The sequence below is a fragment of the Hesperophylax consimilis genome, chromosome 15 (assembly GCF_061612785.1).
Source record: "Hesperophylax consimilis isolate HC1 chromosome 15, BYU_Hcon_1.0, whole genome shotgun sequence".
NCBI classification, from domain to species: Eukaryota; Metazoa; Arthropoda; class Insecta; order Trichoptera; family Limnephilidae; genus Hesperophylax; species Hesperophylax consimilis.
The window spans coordinates 27,358,392-27,381,717 of NC_142850.1; the positions used below are offsets into that span (position 1 = coordinate 27,358,392).

Consider the following 23,326-nt stretch of genomic DNA (forward strand, 5'->3'; position numbering starts at 1 on the left):
CAAAATCACTTGTAACATGTTTATTGTATTATTGATTGAAACTTAACATGGCACATGTTTCTGCAGTAGAGTGTGTCATATTCGTTCTACTATCTGTCAATACAAGATTATAGCGACTAAAAAATCTTTCTGAATGATTTATCGCTTTAATTCGCGAAAATATCGTTAATGCAATTAATGGGTGTCTCTAGTAATAAGTATTAGAAATAAGTAAAGTGGAAATTAAAATGTAAATGAAGTTAGGTGGATCTATTTAGTTTCATAAAAAAAATAAAAATTAAAAAAATGAAAACTTTGTTTAACGGGGCAGGTACATGTATTAATATTCTATTTCAAATGATTCGTATTGCGCCTCTTAACCTGAATATGTACATTAATACGTCGTCAATGCATCTGGCTATGACAGAATGATAACCATATGTTGTTCCAGTAAGGTCGCACTAACCTACATTACAGATATGGTAAAGATTTCCGAGTCAACGTATTTCATTAACGAAATAATGAACGATCAATGTCATTCCGCCGAAACAGGAATTGTGTACCAGAAAATTACAATTTATGTGAATATAATATAATAAATCAAAATATAAGAAACATACGGTTTTATCACGTATGATGATATACTATGGTCACGGATTGTTGAGGAAGAGATATGATAGACCATTTCAAACTATGAGTCTTCTTATTTCGTATGGTGGGGGCCACAGGCGTCAAGCGTCACCAAGTGGACCTCATCTATCCTGCCGGGGAATGAATGCAGCGGACATTTCTTGACCACATGTTCGGTGTTCTGTACCGCACCGCATTCACACATCACCTCTTTAATGACCCACCTGTGCATCATGTGGGCACGACAGTAAAATTGGTTTTCCGATAACTTGAAAAGTGACGAAGTAATGAGCTCTCAAGTGAACTTGTGTAAAACGTATAGAATCGTATCTCGTGAAGTAGACGAGACACAATTCAGTATAAAATTCATCATTCGTGCTGCAGTACTGCTGCGCCAGTTATTGTATGTACCGTGGCATGAAACGCTTATCAGCCGGCCACAAAAATCATCATTTTTAATGCCTTATATATTCGGTATTTTCTGAAGATTCTAAAAGTTCTGTCCTCAGAAATATGATACATTTTTAAATAACGTGACAACCACATCGAAATTTCAACATTTATAGGATAATTCCCGCAATATTCCCCATTTCCCATTTATTTACCTATCACTAGCCAGGACAGAGTTATGTGTAGTTCCTTTAGCTCTACCTACTCCTAGGAGAAAGGGCGTGAAGGTTATTATTAAAATTGGCTATAAACGAGAGTGAGAGTGGCTCTTTATAAATAAGAAACTATTCCGTATAACGAATTTTACGAAATATCGAAATAAAAACAAAAGTTTCATGTGGGAATCTGAAAACGAAAGATTTTCGCATTCATATATCGTTCCATGAATAATGATCGTACCGTGTCTTCCGTGGCGTCCCGGAATTCTTTTTACGCCACACTCACATACGTCCGATACACTTTTTTTCTTCGTCCATTTGCTCCACATGTCCAAATCAGATAAGCATGAATGCATTAATCTTGTTCAGTAAACATTAATCTGCCTTGCATATTTTTCGGATATCATTATTCCTAAAAATTGAGCAAGGTTAATACGAGCTATTAAATTACACGAGTATCTCGATTCTAGCGAACGAATTCTCATTTACTTTTGTAGGTTTCAGGCGAGAATGAAAAAGTATCGTATGCACGCAGAAAAATGAGTATTGCTGATTTATTAAAATCCTGTTGAAAACAAAATATTAGTAAATTCAGAATGTGTCGGAACACTTGTTTATGCAGTTGCATCTATCCTGATAAATATAATGACGAAATGCGAAAATATTAGAATTTTTAAGAACATTGTTTTGTTTTACTGAAAGAAAAAAATTACGGCAATCTGTCAATTCATTCTTTAAAGGCCTGCAGTCCCATTTTCAACAGGAATAAGTATAATTTGACTGGGGATTTTTAATAAATTAACAATATTTTATATCAGAAAGTTTTTTGGTTGTCGTATGCAACAGTACAGTAAACCAAACAACAATACAAATGGTTCATGAATCCGTTCGTGTACCAGCCACAGATCGCGCAAATTAAATACGCTACAATGGTGAAAATTTTAATTGTACACTGAAATGAATTTGCGGATACCTCCAAGATGGTGCTTTGTGAACCGTCGTGGCTTTCAGATGAAGAAACGAAGGGTCAATCAATAATTACATGAAAAGTTCAACAGATAATACTTGATTTGCAAACAATCGTACAGCGAGATGCATAATGACACATTTAATCAGTACCTTTCAAACTCGATTCGTGTTTTGAATTGGGAAGATTTCGGATTCGGCAAACAGCTTGCAGATATGAAAGTTTAAACAACGAACAAATTGGAACGGCGCGATGGAGATTTGTTTAAAAATACTGTTTGAGGAAGGAACACGTACCATAAAGATAAGGTGCAAATTCTTTTGGATAAGTAAAGTGAAACAGTTATTTCTATACGAAATAAGCAAACAAAAGGTTTTTATAAGATAAGAAAAATAAATGCGCCAAAATTATATGGCCGGAAACCACAAAAAACGAAAATGAATTCTCAAATAGTTGCACAGATATGAGAACACTCAACATGCGAGAATGTAATTAATATCAAAGTATTTCGACAAAATATATTTTTTAATAAATTAATGAGACAGTGGTGTGCCAACAGTCTTGGCTGTCTGGGTTAAGGGATACATGGAATGGACGTGAAGCGGGAAGGAAATGAAAAATACGCTAGAATTACGAAAATACTCTTTGGATACATTACAGTTGTATATTAAGCTACTGCTTCAATACGTATTCAATATTTTTTAAAGATTCACTGCCTAAATTTAAAAATGGCATCATGTCAATGATATAAACTGTTCAATGCATACATATACACACAAAAACATACACACACCTAGAATACACACGTCACGCGGTAATTAATAAATATACATAACACATATAAGACATTACTAGGAAACATATCGTAGGTACCCACCTTGAAATATTTAATATATGTAATTTGTTTGATCACTGTAACCAATATACTGTTTGTTTCTTTATCATTAAATAAATAAATAAACTACCTGACTAACTAAAACGTCAAACCAGATCATTTTTGTAGTTCTACCTATTGCATTAAATTATCGCCTACTTTTACCGACAATACTTTTTTATTTATGTTTATGTGATACCTCATAAAAGCTCATGTACACATACACGAAATAAGGTATATGGAAGGATTGGGCCCAGTAAACAGGTTTTCAGGGGATAATAAGTCGCAACGCCACTGAAGCAGCAAAATATTTTTTTTAATAAAATGATACCGAAAGATTAAAACGATGACTAATATATTAATTGTTCAGTAATTAAAAAAGGCGAACTCGTGGACTGCGTGAGAACACCGGCTTAGACGTAACGGGAAAACAGACTCCGGGTGTTCCGAGCGGCGAAATGCGTTACACAATCTATCGTAAAAGTTCATTATCAAATTAGACATAATAAAGTTCGACTCCATTGAACAAAGGTTAGCTGGAAGAAGTCAAAGACAGGCGTAATAGCTATCGGCTCTAATGGCACTTGGTAGATCGTGAGGTAAGAAGCTGTTCCAGCGGGATAATGCAGGAGATAATAGACCAGCCGGCGGAGAAAACTATCGAGATTGCCGATCTCAGAGATATTATGCAAAAGACATTTGAACCGGGTCAAACTACAGCTGGGAGTCAAAGGCAAAGGTTGTAAATTAAAACAAAAAGGCATGTTGTATATTATTGTAAGGCAGAGCTTTCCACCACTTATAGTTCAAATAATTTACGACCTTGAAGTTTATAGTTGGATCTAACCTCTGCGATGTGGGAATTTTATAGATTCACATGACTGCATCAAATAGCTATTCAAAACATCCAAGATTTACATTTGGCCTCGAAAACTATGCAATAGAAGCGCTGTGAATATTTTTGTACACCGTGGAAAATGGAGATTATTCCTATTATGTAGGTACTTTGTTTGAAAGTAAAAAAAATCTTTAAAAAATCACCCAGTTACTGCAAAGTTTTAGTAATTAACGGATAAAGATCAGGAGCACATGAGAAGTGGGATTAATATCTGAATCGCAAGAATGTAAACCACAAAACATCACGCTATATCACTGAACGGAATATCACACTCACCTACTACTCAGAAGATTGGCATGACCCCACTCAAGTCTTTGACATACGTCTATGTCTTTCTGTGGCATTTCCGAATTCTAGGTGACTTATTTTAACACTTAATTTAACATAAAATATTGCCGGGTTATTTATTTTATTAATTAATGCATTCATATCCTAAGCACATAGCGTACACAAATAACCGCATATTAAACAAGATATTTTACCATTTAGTTCTCCTAATGATTGGAATTGCATCAGGAGCACACACCGAGTGGTAGTAACTGCAAAATCGCAAGCTATCGATCGACTCGATTACTTAGATGTTTAGATTCTAGGGCAAGTGTACAGATAAGAATGCAAGAACCAGACCACTTAAGTAACGAGTTTATATAGATTTTCTCGAGGTTGATGAAGCTTAGGTAATACGAGGGAAAGAAGTTACACCGTTATGAGCTTGCCATTCTTTAGGTCGTTATCATAACGTTTAGATAGGATCTCAGTATTGGCCAATTTGCACTCATCAATTTCAATAGCGAAAAAAACTCATTACAGGGAGATTTAACAGAGAGAATTTAATGGACGTGGTTTAATCAAAACCACCTAGATCACAAGATTGGGAAACTCATTCAAATCAGCCTTCTAACTTGTTAGGACAAAAATTACAAAAATTTTCGTTTTAATTTTTTTTCAATTTATTCTTATTTACTAAAACATCTTTAAATGTTTTAGTTAATTTAAAAATTTAAAAAATGCATTTTTTAAGGTTCTCATACAAGTTAGGAGGCTGATTAGATTTAGTGTCCCGGCCTTGTGATCTAGGTGGTTTTGGTTTAATACCATCGGGCAATATGTGAATATCAAACAAACTGTTTGGAGTAAGTGGGACTACGGAATCCTAGATTGAATGAAGAAGATAATGGTTTAGGATTGTCTGACTATTCTGATCTTGTCACCAAACAAAGGTAAATCCATTTCAAGCAACGCAACTTTTCAAAGTTAAATGATGGTACCTTATCAGAATGATGCTATATTATTATTATAACAGCGCCCTAGAGGTAATGTTTCACAAACACGGCACTACACAAATTATCCAATAATTTCGCGATTGTTTTCTGAAACTGTTCCAATTGGCTACAACGTCAATTTCTGGGAAGACTGCCGTCACCAACGTCGCCCGGCGTCACGCCAACGCCGCCGAATTCATGAATAAAAACATGTCGCTTTGTCGCAAAATCAAAATGGCACATTTGAAATCAAACCACTCAGCGATTGGTTGTATATATATTAATATAGAAACAGGAACTGCTTATTGTGATTTAAAGCCAATGATTCTCCCTAATTTTCGCCGTTTATCCCATATTTTTAGGTTATATAAATTTGGCATATTATGAGAAGCGATCGCTTAAAACAATTTGCAAATTAGCCATAATATGCCAAAAATCGTAAGAAAAAAAAATACCTTCATTACCGTAATATTTTTCGAGAATTAAAAAAAACAATGAAAATAACCTATTACTTTTAGTATTACGTAAATTTGAAAATATGGCTTACGAACTAATTCACATAGAAAAGGTATGAAAAGCTTAATAGAAATCACATTTTAAATTTGTATTTCGGGTTTCGTACGATTATTAAACTAAGAAGGGAAACGTTTAGTTCTTCTTGTTTTAAAGATAAAAAACTGGTTAATTTTGGTTTTGATTATGGGTATTATGATCGATGAACAATGTGACTACCCACATTGTTACCTGTAAGAATGGAAGCATTGTATAATATGGCGCAGAGCGTGGACGTTAGATTAAATAATTCTGTTACAATATAAGGACATAAATAGTAAATAGGACAAGTTATAAACAACATACCTGTGGTTTGGTTGATCCATCCATGGAGATGTTTATTCCCCGGCGAAATGTTGAGACATCTTAACAAATGGCAATTTCGAATATGACACAAAGTAACACTTAATTTGGCATTTTAATACGATTTTTTTTAACCTTGTAATGTTAGGTATGTACACTTAAACACCTGAGTCACGGTATATTTATAAAACACCTGGAAATATGTTGTTTCGTTAGCGTTAGTTTTTTTTTTTTTTTAATTTTGTTATTTTAGATTATTTAAACTATGGTGGTTCTGCGGTGGGATTAGGTTAGGATAAATATTGTTAAAATATTACTGACAGATAATTTTTATTTTATAAATTAGGTATTTTAGAAAAGATGATTATTTCGCTAGCCACACAAATAACAATGATTTTATTGAAATTATAAGTCGATAAAACCAAGATTGTCCGTAGGATGCTTGATATAATTTTATTTAAAATTTGTCCACATTATATAATGATAGAACTTATAAAAATATGATTAAAATTTACAGCAAAAAATCACACAAAGAATTTAAACAAAACGTCGTCCATGGTCGACGGGTAAGGCTCTCGACTAGTAAAACGAAGGTCACGGGTCATATCCCGGCGTGCGCAAGTAAATTTTATTTCACGAATTTGTGTTATGATTTCATTTAATTATTTATTCATTTTCAGGAAATCGACACTTTATATTAAATCAGTTTGTACATAAGTATTACATAGTAAAATAAAACCAATTATGGATTTCCTCCTTGTCACTTTAACTGAGACAGCATAATATGGAAAAATTTATTTAAATTTGTGAGAAAGGAATATGAATTAAAAAAATATAAATAACGAAAGATTATATCAAACGAAAAATTTACAAAACAATACATTTATAGCCATGGAGAGAGGTTGTAGATATAAATCAAATCGTAATAGAAATATAAACAATAGAGACATAAACATTATTCACAAACCATCAGAGAAATATTATTTTATGGTACTCTTGTATTTGGTCAGTTCGCAACTGAAAATATCAACCTTGGATAATACGCTATTGTAATTATTGCATAGTCGGTTCAGGCAAGAATTCTGCATAGAGTTTAAAATAAAATATAGTATACTTGCGGCACGTTCCGGAGTGGAAGATACTATCAGTACCGCCCTGGTGTTAGACCACCATTTAGTATTGAAACGTTGCTTGAAATGGCTTTAGCCGTATTTGGTGATCATATGAATAGCTTCCCTCTCCATTAAATTTAACCTCACAACATACCCGATTGGTGATGCTGTAGTCTCACTGACTCCAGACGGTTAGGAGCAGTTGTGACTCTTGTACGGTATTTATAATTTAAAAAAAGTTAAGTAAAATTCATTCAACGAATTCAGTTGACAGATTTTCCAAAAAACAAATATTTTAGTAGTTCCCTACATACAACAGTACAATTTCATATAGTAATTGTAGCAATTGATTTGATTAACGTGAATATGGTTTCATAGTCACTGGTCTAGTACCTATCGACTCCTACAAGAACCCAGTATGGACTATGTAATGCAATATTATGCTGTAATTTGAAACAAGTGGCTTATGTTAGCGGTAATTCAGAAATATTATTATTTTAGAGATTACTTGAAGAGAAATAATACGGGTCTTATGTATAATCCAATATGAAGTTTAAGGAAGTGTTGAAAAGCCTTTACACTTGAAATATAATACAAGCCATTAGTCTTTTTAGACACATTATTACGTAATAATAGCACAACTGAAAAAATAAAAAATTCACAATTAGTCAATAATATACCTACTCCAATTTAAGGACTTGAAAGACAAATAAAAATAAATTATTTTTACAATATGCAAAACATGACGTCATATAGTTATCAACCTCGGCAGAAATAACGTGGCGGGCGGTATCGCATGACGTCAGATTCAAACCGAACCGGAGTGTTTAGATTTGATGGTTTTAATTTCTTTTTCAAAATCATTCTAAAAGACGCTATACGTGTTGGCAAGAATGCGGTCAATCCATCTATTACGTAAGTTATTCTATAAATGGATTTAATATAAAATATTATTTAATAAATTATTTTTATTACACGAAAAAATCCTAACCCATTGAAATGGCTAAACACGTAGGGTATGAAAAAAAACGCTTAAGGCGATATGTAAGCGAGATTATAATACAGTTTTGCACCGCGAAATTCCAAGTACAAACCGAAAACGGTCAAGCAGGTACATTACACGTTCATAAATGGACTTACAATATACGTTCATAAATTATACATGTAGACATCGCGATGATGTAATTATATAATTTCTAATAGGGTTATGCAACGTAATGGCTTGGCAAAAACTAAAATTATAACTGTTTGGTACTAGGTATGTCGGATTTAAAAAATGTAAGAGATGAAGATCAATACTTACTTCAGTTTTACAAATTACAAAAATGCCTTGTAAAATTAGAATACAACGATGACCTAGGTATGCATACAAAACAAAACCTTACTTATTCATAACAGATAGCTAGCTCACTGGTCGAAATTTTTTCGCTGATTCAGAAACAAACGCATAATATTCATTTTAAAACGCGCTACGAAAGTTTCCAATCTAGGAGGAATGCGGCCCTTACAGTAAAAGCGTTTAAAATAATAAACTACTTAATTGACAGCTCATACTTCTTGAAATGCTATATATTGTTCGTACCGAACAACTACCACCAGGGACGACATCACGACTTATAAATTTAACATGGCAGAACAGACGTTCTGACCCAGCACAGCATGATGTATGGTGATGCTAGATGAAATCTCTAGTTTTATCGACATTTTCAACATTGGCCTCGAAGGTTTCAAGAGTCATTTTAAGCAAGATCTCTAAAATATGTTATTGTTTAAGGTTTATGTCATATTTATTGTAATGGGATTATGTAAATCTGAAAAAAAATACTTAAATATTTTTTATAATATACTGTAAATATCTAATTTGAAAGATTGAAAATTTACTATTGATAGTATTGATCATCAGATTTACTATTGATCATCAGATTTAGATACTATTGATATCAGATTTACTATTATTTACTATTGGGACGAGAAATTCTAAGCAAATTAGATTGCCAACAAGAAAAAAAACAAGCACCCAAAAATCTCTGATGTACCAGGCCGTTCAACTCTATAACAAAATCCCGAAGGAAATTGCTGTGATAGAAAATATTAATAAGTTCAAAAATGAATTAAGAAAATATGTCTATCTCAATTATTAATGTTTCTTTTTTGTGACTTTATTGAAATATTTAAAGAAAGATTATGTTTGCCAAACAATGTACATGTTTATATGTTTATAAAACTATTAGCACACACGAAGATGTGAGCTAACTTAAGATTAATAAAATAAATAAAATCAAATTTACCTACTATTGATCATCAGATTGACCATTGATCATCAGATTTACTATTGATCATCACATTTACTATTGATCATCAGATTTAATACACACGCATTAGAAAAAAACTAAAAACAGGTTGTAAATTAATAAATGTAACATAACCATACACATTTTAAGTCTTTAATCTTTCTGAGTATGCCACCATCACCTTCGAAAACGTCTGTTGAAAAATATTTGCCAGCAGGTAACTAACAATACTAGACATGAACCAAATAGTGTTTGCCAGCAGGTAGCTAACAATACTAGACATGAACCAAATAATGTAAGCCGGCAAGTAACTAACAATACTAGACATGAACCAAATAATGTTTGCCAGCAGGTAGCTAACAATACTAGTCATGAACCAAATAATGTAAGCCGGCAAGTAACTAACAATACTAGACATGAACCAAATAATGTTTGCCAGCAGGTAGCTAACAATACTAGACATGAACCAAATAATGTAAGCCGGCAAGTAACTAACAATACTAGACATGAACCAAATAATGTTTGCCAGCAGGTAACTAACAATACTGGACACGAACCAAATAATGTTTGCCAGCAGGTAGCTAACAATACTAGACATTAACCAAATAATGTTTGCCAGCAGGTAGCTAACAATACTAGACATTAACCAAATAATGTTTGCCAGCAGGTAGCTAACAATACTAGACATTAACCAAATAATGTTTGCCGGCAGGTAACTAACAATACTAGACATGAACCAAATAATGTTTGCCAGCAGGTAACTAACAACACTGGACATGAACCAAATAATGCCGACGGGCTTTCGAGACATAACTTGTGTTGTGATTATTATTTATTGAGGAAGGCACACGTGTCTTCAGGCAATCTTCAAAACTAATCTTCTAATTATTTATTGACCTTAGAATAGAAGGGAATAAAACGCAACTTTGGTAAATTGGTTTTCGACAAAGTGATATTAAAGGGCAAAGTCAGATATAACAAAATTCTAATTCGCGCAGATATAAAGAGATCAATGAAAGAACTCTGAAAAAAAACCAAATAAAATGGCACTGAATAACTTTAGTCCTCCTCGGCACAGGTCACCCTAGTGAGGAACCTATGACTAACAAATACAATTTACTATAAATGTGTTAACTATCATTTTTGTATCTAAAATGTTTAAATAGTCCATATAATAAAATAAAAATAAGATAATTATCAAGCATACTAATTTCGATTGTCTTCTAAACTGCGTATTACTGCGTAACGAACTCAAATTTGCTGTGAAATTTCAAAATTGGAACTGATGATTTTATTTATTTAGACAAGCGATAAAGTAGATTCCAACTACCAGAAAATTATTTGGTTTTTATTTAATTCATAATTATACATTTGAAATGTGTTTTTCTCTTGGGAAAATTTTTGAGAGATGATTTTAAATGGTGTTCATTCAAAAGACTAAATTTCTGAAAAACTTTCAGTACATAACATTAATTTATTCAGCCGTTCTTACAATAATAATAATAAGAGTTTATTCTAGAATATATGCAGGGGTATATAATAGTGCAATATAATACATTCCGTATTTTAAAATAACAGACAAATAATAAGATAACATAGATAGGCACACAAAAATGCGGAATAGAAGTGAAAAATGTGTGCCAGCAGCCGTTTTTGAGGATATTCGAACATCTCCCGTCTCCAGATGGCCATCAGGGGGGGCTCCAATCAGGCAACCATGGCAGTGAAGATAGTGTTATTGGACTGGCGTAGTTTGCGCAATAAGCTTCCCATGTGGTGGCGGAGAAGCGCTCTGAAAGAGTGCACTCGTCCCTCAAGGAACATTTTCGTAGCGCTGCAGTATCTCGGTAGGCAGAATATTTGGCGATAAGCATTACAATGGTTGGTGGTGTAATGGTCAGTATAGTTGCCTAGGGTACGATTCTCCGCTGTTGTATTTTTTTGTTGTGCTTTTAATTAAAAAAAAAAGATTTTTCGCTGGTCTGCCCCAGTGGCTGCAAAAAATGAACTATTTTGACCATAAAAACATTAAAAAAATATTTTTAAAGATCAGTTTTCTAGCACTAAATAAATCATAGATTATTCTTTAATCTAAATGACAAAAAATAAAGTTGGTTTGTTATCAGGGAGAAAAGACATCGATAAACAAGCTAACCACCATACCATCTTCACCGTATAAGTAGATATAGAGGATGAAGTGCCAAACAACTACATAAAACCTAAAAATCTGCTACTTGCAGATAGCTTTGAGATTTCCCCTGGCGCCCCACACCATTTATGAAATGAATAGATCAATTCCAAAAATGGTCCGATATAAGATCCCACGAGGTGACTCATTGTAAAGAAGAATTGGAAATTGATAGGAATGCTTAATTACTGAAAGAACACGTCCGAATATAGGTGTTATCCCTACAAAGGCAAAAGGTGTACGATCAAGTACCAATAAAATTATCTTTATATGTGCATTGAAAATAATTACTATATAATAATTAGTGCCGAGGAAAACTTCATCAATAGACAATAATACAACCATAGACATATGAATATTAGTAGACCTGCCCTAAGTGATTAAAAGCGTATTATCCCCACTCCCCATACCGGTTCCATTGGAGCCGGCTGTGCTCGCGTATGGCCTCAAGTGAAATTTGAAAACGTGACGTCATCATTCTTGTGCGAACTATGGTCGAGGCATCATCGGTTCATTTTACGAAATAACACGGCAAAATGTTGACTTGTACTATGAAAACTTGTAAAAATAGATGTGAAAAAGAGAATAAACCCAATTGTCGTATTACATTCCATATATAAGCATTATTTTACTTTATTTTAAGCATATTCACATCGTATAATATGAATCAGTTGTTACTATCACATCAAGAAACGTCTGGACGCGAAACACAAAGCTGGTTGGTTGCTGGGAAGTAAATTATGAACATTTATAAAAGTGTCTTAACTAAATACTTAAACGAAATATTCGATTCTGAAAATAGAACCGATTTTTTTTGCCGAATTTGGACTTCGCAAATTTGTTCATAACGTGGCGAGTAATTTGCGCTCCCATGTAAAAATGTCTATTCATTCAAAGGCAGATTTTACTTTTAAGAAGTAAATGGTGATATTATAATGCGAGATGCCTATTTACTGTCAGATTGATTTATTGACGAATCACAGTCAGCTTCACCCCCTTCGTTCTTCAACAGTTGATTTTACCCCTCGCCATTATCTTCTCGTCTATTAATTCCTATGTCTGTGAATACAACCTATTCAACTTGAATGGAGAATTGTACGCCTAAGAAGAATTATTAGTAAAACACTGGAATGAGATACGAAAATGTACATTTTCTAAAGTAACAATGTGGTATACAGTAGTAAATGGTAGACAACGTCGGGGACGCCCGAGCAAGACTTAACCTTCATTTCTACACTGGAATGAGATATGGTGTAGAAAATGTGGATTTCACGATATTACATGAAATTAATGGTATAATATGGTATTATAGGATGGGGGGTGCCTATAAAACTCACACGCAACCTCTTTACATTGCGCAGAAACTAATAATTAAAATAATATTAAAGAAATCATTTTTATATTCAACTGAACTCATTTTCAAAGAATTTAAAGTCAGAAAATTAAATACTCTTTTCCTGTATCACTCAACCTTACAAGTTTACAAAGATGATATTCTAAATAAAACCGCACCCTTCAAAAACACAGCAAATCTCAGGCAAAAATACATGTTACCAATTCCGATTTGTAAAAAAACTTTGGGTCAACAAAACTACAAATACTTAGAAACAAATTTCTTCAATAAATTGCCAGAAAATATAAGATCACTTAAAGATAGATTCAAAGAATTCAAAACACAATTAAAAAAATATACTGAAACCTAAACTAAATTAAAACAAAAAAATAAATAAAGAGAAGAAAAAAAAAAAAAACATAAATTTAAAAAATAAATATAAGAAACTAAACAAATAATACCTCATCCCATACACACAAGCAATTGCTTATTATGGGAGAACATTGAAAATAATAAATAATAACCATATCATAATATCTTTTATCTTATTACTAGTGAAATATAAATGTATAGCATACATTGTAAAGAATTTTCTTGAATAAATATAATTTTAAAAAAAGACACGAATCAAATTGTGGTAAAATTAGGCGTACGTGATGAACATAGAAAGAGGTGTGAGACAATGTTTGACTTGGAAGTGAATGGTTGAAGAATTCGAGGACGCCCGTGGAAGACTTTACACAATCAAACGAAACAAATACTTATTACAATATTATTTTCATTTTTAAAATGCACCCAGTTGTAAGGTACACTAGACTTCACAACCAGAAAATATTACCCCAAACCATTAAAAAGTACCCGAGCAACACGGCGTACACGTCAGCTGGAATATTGTGTATGTGGAGTTAACGCCAACATAATTATATAATTAATAATCAAATACATTTAACTGAGAATTCCCCTCCCGTTACTTACTCATCTTATAATAAATTGTCTCACTCTTTCTGTCACCATGAGGTATCTATCTTCTTCTCTATTTGTCCCTTTCTCTCATTGTATTTTTTTATTATATGTGGGTCTATATGCAATTATAATTAGTTAATATAATAGCCCTGACGAAGCTTGAGATAAGCGAAACCTGGTTGACTGTCATTTATTAATTCAATATATTAATCTATTGTCTATAACAAAGTGTTTGTTCTCACATTTAATATAATATAATATAACGCCAAAGTATTTGCTTCCTTCAAAAAAAAAAATTTGAGTTTGAACTAATATTTGAAAGATTGTAAAATATGAAAAAAACTATATGGCGTTTTGTTTAATTTTAAACTAACTGCACCCAGTCGGTCTGGGCAGAATAGCGCGTGTTGTTTCTAAGTCCAACAGATGGCGATATTAAAAAACGTTTTTGTCAAACAGATGGCGCTCTTTTTAAAAAAAAAACATGTTTTTACCCCCCACAGGTGACATCTATATAATATAAGTATATAAAAACACACTCGTATTCGAATACAACGTCGTTTTAAAATTTCAAAGCAATCTGTGATGAACTTTCAGAGGTTTCAAGATTTTGAACAAAAGAACATTTTTATTTATATAGATAATGTTTCAAAGCTCCACAGCTTGTGATAGAAATGACGCTGCGAGCTTAAAATCGTTGCATTTCGCCGCTTGAGAATTTTTGTTAGTTATACCAACTCGATTCTTTTGAACGGATTTAACGGATTATAATTAATCAGTCACCTATTGCGTAGGCCCGTGATATGAATACGTCATACAAATCCTCATACAAAAACTTTTTGATAACCCCAGGTGTGACGAACGATACATTAAACGTTAAATCCATCCCACACTCCAATATAATATCCAGTTTGAAAATCCAAGAGAATTGATTCATGAATCATACGATCAAATGAATGATCAATTTATATAACAGTGACCTCGGAAGTGACGTACTTGTTTCAAATAAACCGAACGTATTTTATTATTTACGTATTAATAAACAAGGCATAAAAATGTCTAATTAATTATTTAAATCGATCGAAGTTTTCTTATCGAATAATGCATCGATATCGGAAGTTATAAATAAAGTTGTTACAAATTGAACGGAAAATATATTAACAAATAATGATAACGTGTTTGAAAAATGAAAAATGATATATTTGACGAAAAAGCTAACCTCCCCACAAAGTAGATTATTTAGTGCGGCTTTCTAGTGTTTCTCAAACTGTTTAATATTACAGTCCTAGAATCAACACACTCAATATTTTCATATTTATGCAAGTAAAGTAACTATATGTGGGTACTATAAACTCACTCACCTGGTTAAAGATACTCTATATAAGCAACAATCTGTTATGAACTTTATTTTTTTAAAAACTGACAATTGCACCATCAACTATTTTAGTAGCGGCGGAGTACTTTTTTATTACAATGATGTATTGAAAATATAAGAATTATACCGCAGACTCGTGAATATCACAGATAGTCTGAATTCGCAACAAATCGGTTCCAATTTCGAAAAGAGCAATAAAAATTGTTGTTAAAATATTCTATTATATGTACTTTATCGCTTATCCGAATTATAAAAAGTTCAAAAATCACTTCCTATTTATCAAATGTTGACACTTAAATTCAAAGCAAGTTCATTGAACTGAAGTTACATATAGAGTATTTTGGTTAGAAAATTTGATCGCTTAGAAATATTTCAGATGCTTTAATTATACTGCGGAAAGTTGACCATTTGGTAAGTCTTTTTAAAAGCTCAGAGAAAATAAATTGTCAGGTATAAAAAAATTATTTAATGATCCAAATCTCCTTCTTACGAATCCAATTTCGGTTATAGTTTTATATTATAATGTGGCAAATTAAGTTCATTATAAAATGGTCGTAAAACATCAAATTATTAATTTTTCGAAGAAAATTTCTTCCGAAAACTTTTTGTCGTCAATATTTATTAGAATAATACACAAATAACTTTGTTTACATCACTTTAATATAAATAACATGTTTCATGAACAATGTTCCCCTCATCAGGTTACTATATACTTTCTCCTGATGAGGTGAACATTGTTCATGAAACATGTATATTTTATATATATTAAAGTGATGTAAACAAAGTTATTTGTGTATTATTCTAATATTTAATTATTTATGATTTAACTTCGAAAAATAAAAGAAAACAACTTTTTGGCGGCTGGTGTTAAGCGGGAATTTAAACCTTATCGTCATGCTCGTTATGGAGTGTTATTGTTAGCGGCCCGATTCCTAATGCGTGGTTCATCGCCTTAACTAGGAGTGCGAATTATCGTTAAAGATAATATAATAATTTTCTCTAACCCAGAATTAATATAGTATAACCATTCGTTCATGGAAAATATTGTAATATTCCCATCGAACCACGCCTTTTAATACTCCATACTAAAATAATTGATGTACGGAGAGATTGCCTATGTGTATTAACATTAAGTCAATATCCGGTAAAATGATTGATATGCTAACACAGAGTTTATTAAAACATCCGTTGAAAGAAGCTAAATATATTTATGAAATAATTACAGGAAATAATCAAAAGGTCTCGCATAAGGAATTACGAATAACAACGTTTATTTTGCAAATATGAACAATGAACTCGAAAATTCAATGGAGCGTGAAACAAAATAATAGCGTTGTTTCTCCAAGTTTTAAAAAGTATAGCTAAGTTAGCTGGGTTTCCTAGTTTGAGAATGACTGCTCTAGATCGATAACCTGTTACATAACACATAAAAGGTGCCCACAGTCATTTACCGATAGATAATGAGGTTTTACTCGGCGAGTAAGTACCAAGTACCGAGCAGGCTGGGTTTTTAATCTATTTCTAGTGGCTATTTAAGGATCAGCCTGATCTAATCGCAACTTCCTTTCACACCTGGGACCACCTGCGATCAGGTGGATACACGGAGATAAATCGTAGCTGGAGAAACGAAAGGAACGGGGAAGAATTCATCGAAAGCAAAATGAGTTAATTTGTTAAGCCATTGGTTAAGAGACATCGCCAAGGAAATGACGTACACACGGAGAAAAATTAGTATTTGCTGATTTATCAAAATCAGGTTAAAAACGGGATTGCAGGCCGTTTCCTTACAAACTTTTAGTAGATTCCTATTATATCGGAACATGTGTTCATGTATCTGCATTTACCATGATAATAATATATAATGACGAAATGCGATAATGTAATGATTGACATCACGATAATACATTCCTTTTTAGTACAGGAAACCTATCAATTCATTCTTCAAGAGCCTGCAGTCCCGTATTTAACCCTATTACAAATGATTTAAAGTAATTCTTAATAAATTAGAAATATTATATATCAGTAGGTTCTTTCAAGCGGTATTACCCCTCTAGTGGTAAGCTCTGGCGTGATGAAAGTTGCACAACTTTTGCTGAATAAAATTAATGTTTTTAATATTTTTGCAGTGCAATAACTTACTGAGTAAAATCGCCGAATTATAATGTTTAATCATTGAAGATAATATTAACGATTCTCAAAAGAAAAACGTGAAACGGACAAATCAAAAAAGGATTGTGTCGCATTTAGGAATTTAAATCAGGACCACTACCTTTTAAAACCTTAGAGCTCAGACTAAGGTCCTGTGTTCAATTCATAGATACAAACAAATCTATTTGATTTTCCGTTTAAAATTTTTCGTTTGAGAGCGTTGTTAATGTTTTCAGTTTGCAATGTAATTTCCATTTGCAGTTAAGTAACTTTTTGGTATCCTAGTAAGCTATGACGTTATGAAATTTTCTTCACTTTCTTCGTTCGAAATTTCTAGACAAACTATTTTCTCTGGTTATGTTATATCCATAACAAGTTATGGAACATTGAAATATTCAATTAACTGTTAAAACACGAGACATCTTTTTTTAATAATCCCTCAACGCAAACAAAAAAAATTTTGAAACTTGACGGAAACAGGGTAGATAATTTAATATATTCAATTCAGGGCTAAATTATAGAAATTATTATTAAGTATTATCGAAGGAAGCAAACACTTTATGATGTGACATTATATATCAAATGAAAAATACACTTTGTAAAACACCACTTTTATTTTGAATTAATATTAACAGCCAACCAGGTTTCGCTTAGCTCAAGCTTCATCAGGGCTTATTATATCAACTAAAGTTATTTTCATACAGACATATATATATATATAGAAGAAAATAAAACAATGAGTGAAAGAGATAGAAATAAAATACACAAGTGAAAGAGATAGAAATAAAAGCTTAATTAACACTAAAGATATTGATGATAAACTTAGCCACTCGGGCATATATAAACTTAATTGTAATGATTGTTCTGCTTTTTATATCGGAAAAACGGCCCGGAACGTAAACATAAGAATAAAAGAACACCTGAGGTGTTTAAATAATAATGCTTTTTCAGAATTCGCGAATCATTTACTAGAAACTAACCATTCATTTGATAAAAGCTCTGGGACTACAATATTACATAAAAATGGAATTGGAATAAGTTAAACAATTTAGAAGCCCTCGAAATTAAAAAAGCCGTCAATAATAAATCAAATATAATCAACAATCAAATCAATTTAACTAATAGTCCAATATTTAATTTATTCCGTTAACCTCTGATAAAACTGTTTCCTCCCTTCCCCCCCCCTTCCTACCCATCCTGTAATCAGTATACATCCTTTCTCGTTATAGCACTAATAAGGTGTCTGCTCTTTTATTTCTATCTCTTTCACTTGTGTATTTTATTTCTATCTCTTTCACTCATTGTTTTATTTTCTTCTATATATATGTGTGTCTGTATGAAAATAACTTTAGTTGATATAATAAGCCCTGATGAAGCTTGAGCTAAGCGAAACCTGGTTGGCTGTTAATATTAATTCAAAATAAAAGTGGCGTTTTACAAAGTGTATTTTTCATTTGATATATTATTAAGTAATTGATTATGAAAATATTGTTATCAATACTCCTGCGTCCTCACGGGGAGAGGTGAACGAAACGCTGTAGGTAGAAAAATCGGCTCGACTACGCTCCAAATAGCACAAAAAATTACAAGCGTGAAGAGAAAAATATAAAAGTAACATCTGCTCACTCGGTACAGATAGTTGTGCGAAATTGGCAAATAGACGCTTAACAACAGCGGTCGGCAATAGTGGCAGGCGTACCTGATATTATCGGTAAAATATCTAATTACGGTTGGTTAGGAATGCATTACATCGATTACGGAGCATTATGGTAAAAGGTCAAAAATCAATTAATTAATCACAGGTTAAACAGTGTTAGATTGGTAGGTACCATACTGTGTGCCAAGGTAAAGCGTCTATCACGTAAGTGATTTTAGATAAGGAGATGCAAAACCCACTATAGAAAAAAATTAATGGTTTTGTAAAAAGTACTTGAAGTTAAATTTGAAAAATTAAAAGAATAATGTATAATTATTTTGATATTCAGAATTAAGGGTGCATACAAAGTGTTTGAAAAAGTTTTTATGTCTCTCCAGGTCTCAGAAAAATTTCGTGAATGGATTTTGAAACTCCACGATTCATTTAACGATATGATTTTCAAAACAATAATTATTATTCTAAACACTTCGAAACAATCTCAAAAGTTACCGAATACGTCATATTCCGCACACAAACCGATAATCAAAAATAGTAATTTCGGTTGTGTGTCTGTCTGTGACTAAAAACTGAGATGATCTTTGAATTTAAATGTATTTTCAAAATTGGAATCAGTTATGCGAACAAAAATTATCCAGAAAAGTGATATAGTAAGTACCTACCTAAATTTGAATATTTCAAAATGGCGATTTGTAAATTGGAATTATAATATTACGTAATTTGCTATCCCATCTGCGCTTTAATCACATTCTTCTAATGAAAATATAGGCCACAGTTATTTAAATAGTTGGTGGAGTAATGATCAGCAAAGTTCAGATTTTATTGTTAAATTTATTTTAATTTAAAAAACATTTATATTTATAATTTTTTTTTATGTAATTCAAAGTTAATTGTAAATCATGTGATTTTTCAGAAGTCTACGCTCATTTGATATAACATTTAATTTAATTATATTAAATATTTAGATAATAAAAAAATTAAGATCATGAACTATGTAGAAAAATCTTTTAATTAACAAAAAAAACTTTCAATGTTGCGTTTTATAAGAACGACTGAAAATTTTCAATACACAATCAACTTTGCAAAACAATCGACGTTAAAAATCTCAGTTGCACATAATTTATTTGCATCAATTAAAAGTTTTTTCGACAATGTTTGCAGACCACTGAAATGACAGTCAGTTGCTTGAAAAGATACGCAATAAATGTGATATAACCCATCGTAATAATGCAAATCGCATTACGTGACGACAGCATGATGTTCTGCTCAGTGCTGGTCTCCTCTACATACTCGTCAGTAGTTTTATAGACAAATAATATAGGTTAATTATTATTAGTAGCAATCATAAGAATGCTTTCTTCTGTAGAAGGCTAAATGAACACTCTTTACAAAGTAATATTTGGGCTGGAAGAAGTTATACGACCTTTATCGATAACTATCTGACGTGTACCCGGCGTTACTGGGGGTTATTTATTTATTTATTCATTTTGGGGAAATCGACAGTTTACATTTAATCAGTTTGTACATAAGTATTATATAGTAAGATAAAACCAATTATGGATTTCCACCTTGTGATTTTACCTCTACTGAGACAGCATAATATGAAATAAGCAAATTAAATTTGTGAGAAAGGAATATGAATTAAAAAATTTATACAAAACAAAATATTACATAAAAACGAAAAATTTACAAAACAATACACTTATAGGCATGGAGAGAGGTTGTAGATATAAATCAAATCAAAATAGAGATATAAAAAATAGAGACAAACACTATTCACAAAACCATCAGAGAAATATTCATTTATGGATTGTATTTGGTAAGTTCGCAACTGAAAATATCAACCTTGGATAATACGTTATTATCATCCTTATTATTATTATCATCCTTAAGAGATACAATATACAATTCCGTAGTACATTATTTTGATGTATCTCAGAAGGTTTAGCCAGCGCTAGCAATGTAAGCTCCCGAAAATATTTTTTTAACGTTTTGATTACAAAACATCGATTTTTCTCTACTTTCGACATAGCGACTTTATTTTATACTATTCAGAGAGATATTGATTGGCTTGTCGAATAGAATAGTTTTGAAAAATATTTGTGATACCAGGTATAGAAATTTACTCCGGAATTCGAACAAATCATCAAATTTAAAATTTTTGTAATTCAAGTTCTGATACTATGTCATCATGGGCCGGTTCTTCACACAACTTAGAAAATAGCAGAACTTGCATATTAACTTTGAAATTTGATGAATTGTTCAAATTCTGCGAAACAACCCGTTCTGTTTTGCAAGATATGAAAAAAATGGTTCTTTAGCTAAATTTACATTATTTTTCCTAGAATTTCCAATTGTTTCGCATCTGAGAAAACAAAACTTTTGCTTAACACTCAAACAAAGAAGATGCAAAAACAACTATGAATTTTAAGAACTCTCAAAATAGGATTTTCTGTAATCGTTTGAAAATTCACAGACAAAATCGTAAGAATTCCTAATAATAAAAAGGGACTAAACTATCTGATCTCTATTAATTTAAAACAATTATATTCAATTGATCAACTTTATAAAGCAATTTGATGTTTTATTTGACGAGTCAGCATACATAGAGACAATACAAATTCTAGAAAAGAAGTCTATAAGAGTTTTACGCAGAATCAACATTTAAAAAATCAAAAACTAAATGCTGCCAAAAAATAACAGCCAACATTTTTTACTTTTACGCTAACACCAAATAGAAAGAAAATCCAATTTGGAAGAGAATTATTTTTAAAACTTCAAACTTATTTGTGTAATATTCGTGTTTCCCTTAGAAACCACCGTAAAAGTTCAAAACAAAAAAATGCTCATAAATAGATAAAAACAAGGTTTATGAAGTTAATTCATTCAACTAAAACTATTCTAATGCTAAAAAGTCCATTAGCTAATGAATGCATCGTATCGTCCTATTTAAAGACGTTTTGCAACTGGTGACACGCATCACCCACCACAGAAATTCCACATGAATTATTGTTATTAATTAAGTATTATTATTTTTAAAACACAGTCCATATTGCACTAGCACAGGCCGACCGCCGGCACTTCCGCTTTTTAAACACATATGCTTATTGCGGAAACTCACAGAAAACGAAAAATAATATTGTATTATTGCACACATCGGAATTTTGCCATCGCGAAATCTGACGTTCAGACACTTCAAAGACGTAGAAAAATTATATATTTGAATTCAAAACAAAAGAAAATAAATTCTGACGATAACGAAATCATACGCGTTTTGCTTTAATACGCTGTAATCAAAGATACATTCGAATGTTTAAAATCAAATGCAAAACAAAAATAACACTGTTCGTTTTTACATCATAACACTTAAATATCGTTAAGCCGTCTATCAGATGATCGCAAATCATTCGATTTGAGTTACGTTGTAATAGAATAAAGTAACAATCAAATGTTTTGAATTCAAAAACGAAACTAAATAACACTGTTCGATTTTTTTAAAAATATTATAGACCATGAAACATCGGACGATCACAAAAATCAGAAGGTCTTTATTAACGATGTTAAAGTAATATTCGAATGTTTTGAATTCAAAATAAACAAAATAACACTGTTCGATTTTTAAAACAAGAAAAACCTGAAACACACGTTTCACACACCACTGGCTTTCAAATTGTGTACTTTGCACGCCCTGAATTGCGGGCTGGCGTAGAAAACAAGCGTGCAACAATGGAAAACGCGAGGTTTACCGGAAAATTAATACGCAGCTGTTGCGTTAACGTCAAAACACCGCATTGGAGGAGAGTTAACGCGATACACGGAACACGACCGTACCGCTCGAGTTCCGAACGTGAATGAGGGGATAAGTTGATCTAGCGGGAGGTGCGCTTGCGCCGGTGACGGTGTGTTTACATTATGTTTACCTGCGTTTTTAAAGATGTTTTTCACGTTAGGCAGTTGACCGTCTAATCGCATCTCGGTTGGAAATAAACCCTAATTCAATCGATACGTTTAGATGACGTCTTTAGTTATGACAGCTTTCTGAGTATGGAAGTTGATAGATGAAAATAACGCATCGTGATATGGTAAAATCAATAGGTTCGAATGACGTATGTCAGAGCTTTTACAGTGTTGAAGAGTGGTTAACAAGTCAGTTGTCTGATAGAGTAAATATTGAATCAATAGAGCTTTG

At 32.1% G+C, this 23,326-nt stretch overlaps 1 protein-coding gene across 3 annotated transcripts in view; it reads right to left on the bottom strand.

The window, feature by feature from the left end:
• The window catches only part of klar (klarsicht), a 500,935-nt gene extending 477,955 nt beyond the window's left edge, over positions 1-22,980 (bottom strand). Inside the window, exons 1-2 of one of the 3 annotated variants that reach the window (XM_089640414.1) lie at positions 22,884-22,980; positions 6,077-6,266 (exon numbers count right to left, since the gene is read on the bottom strand). In XM_089640414.1, coding sequence (XP_089496540.1) covers positions 6,077-6,100 — 24 coding nt within the window. In that variant the 5' untranslated portion in view covers positions 6,101-6,266; positions 22,884-22,980. Of the gene's footprint in view, positions 1-6,076; positions 6,267-22,771 lie in introns of all 3 variants that reach the window. The other 2 variants (XM_089640413.1, XM_089640412.1) reach the window with 2 other exon arrangements.
• Positions 22,981-23,326: the final 346 nt, after the last annotated feature.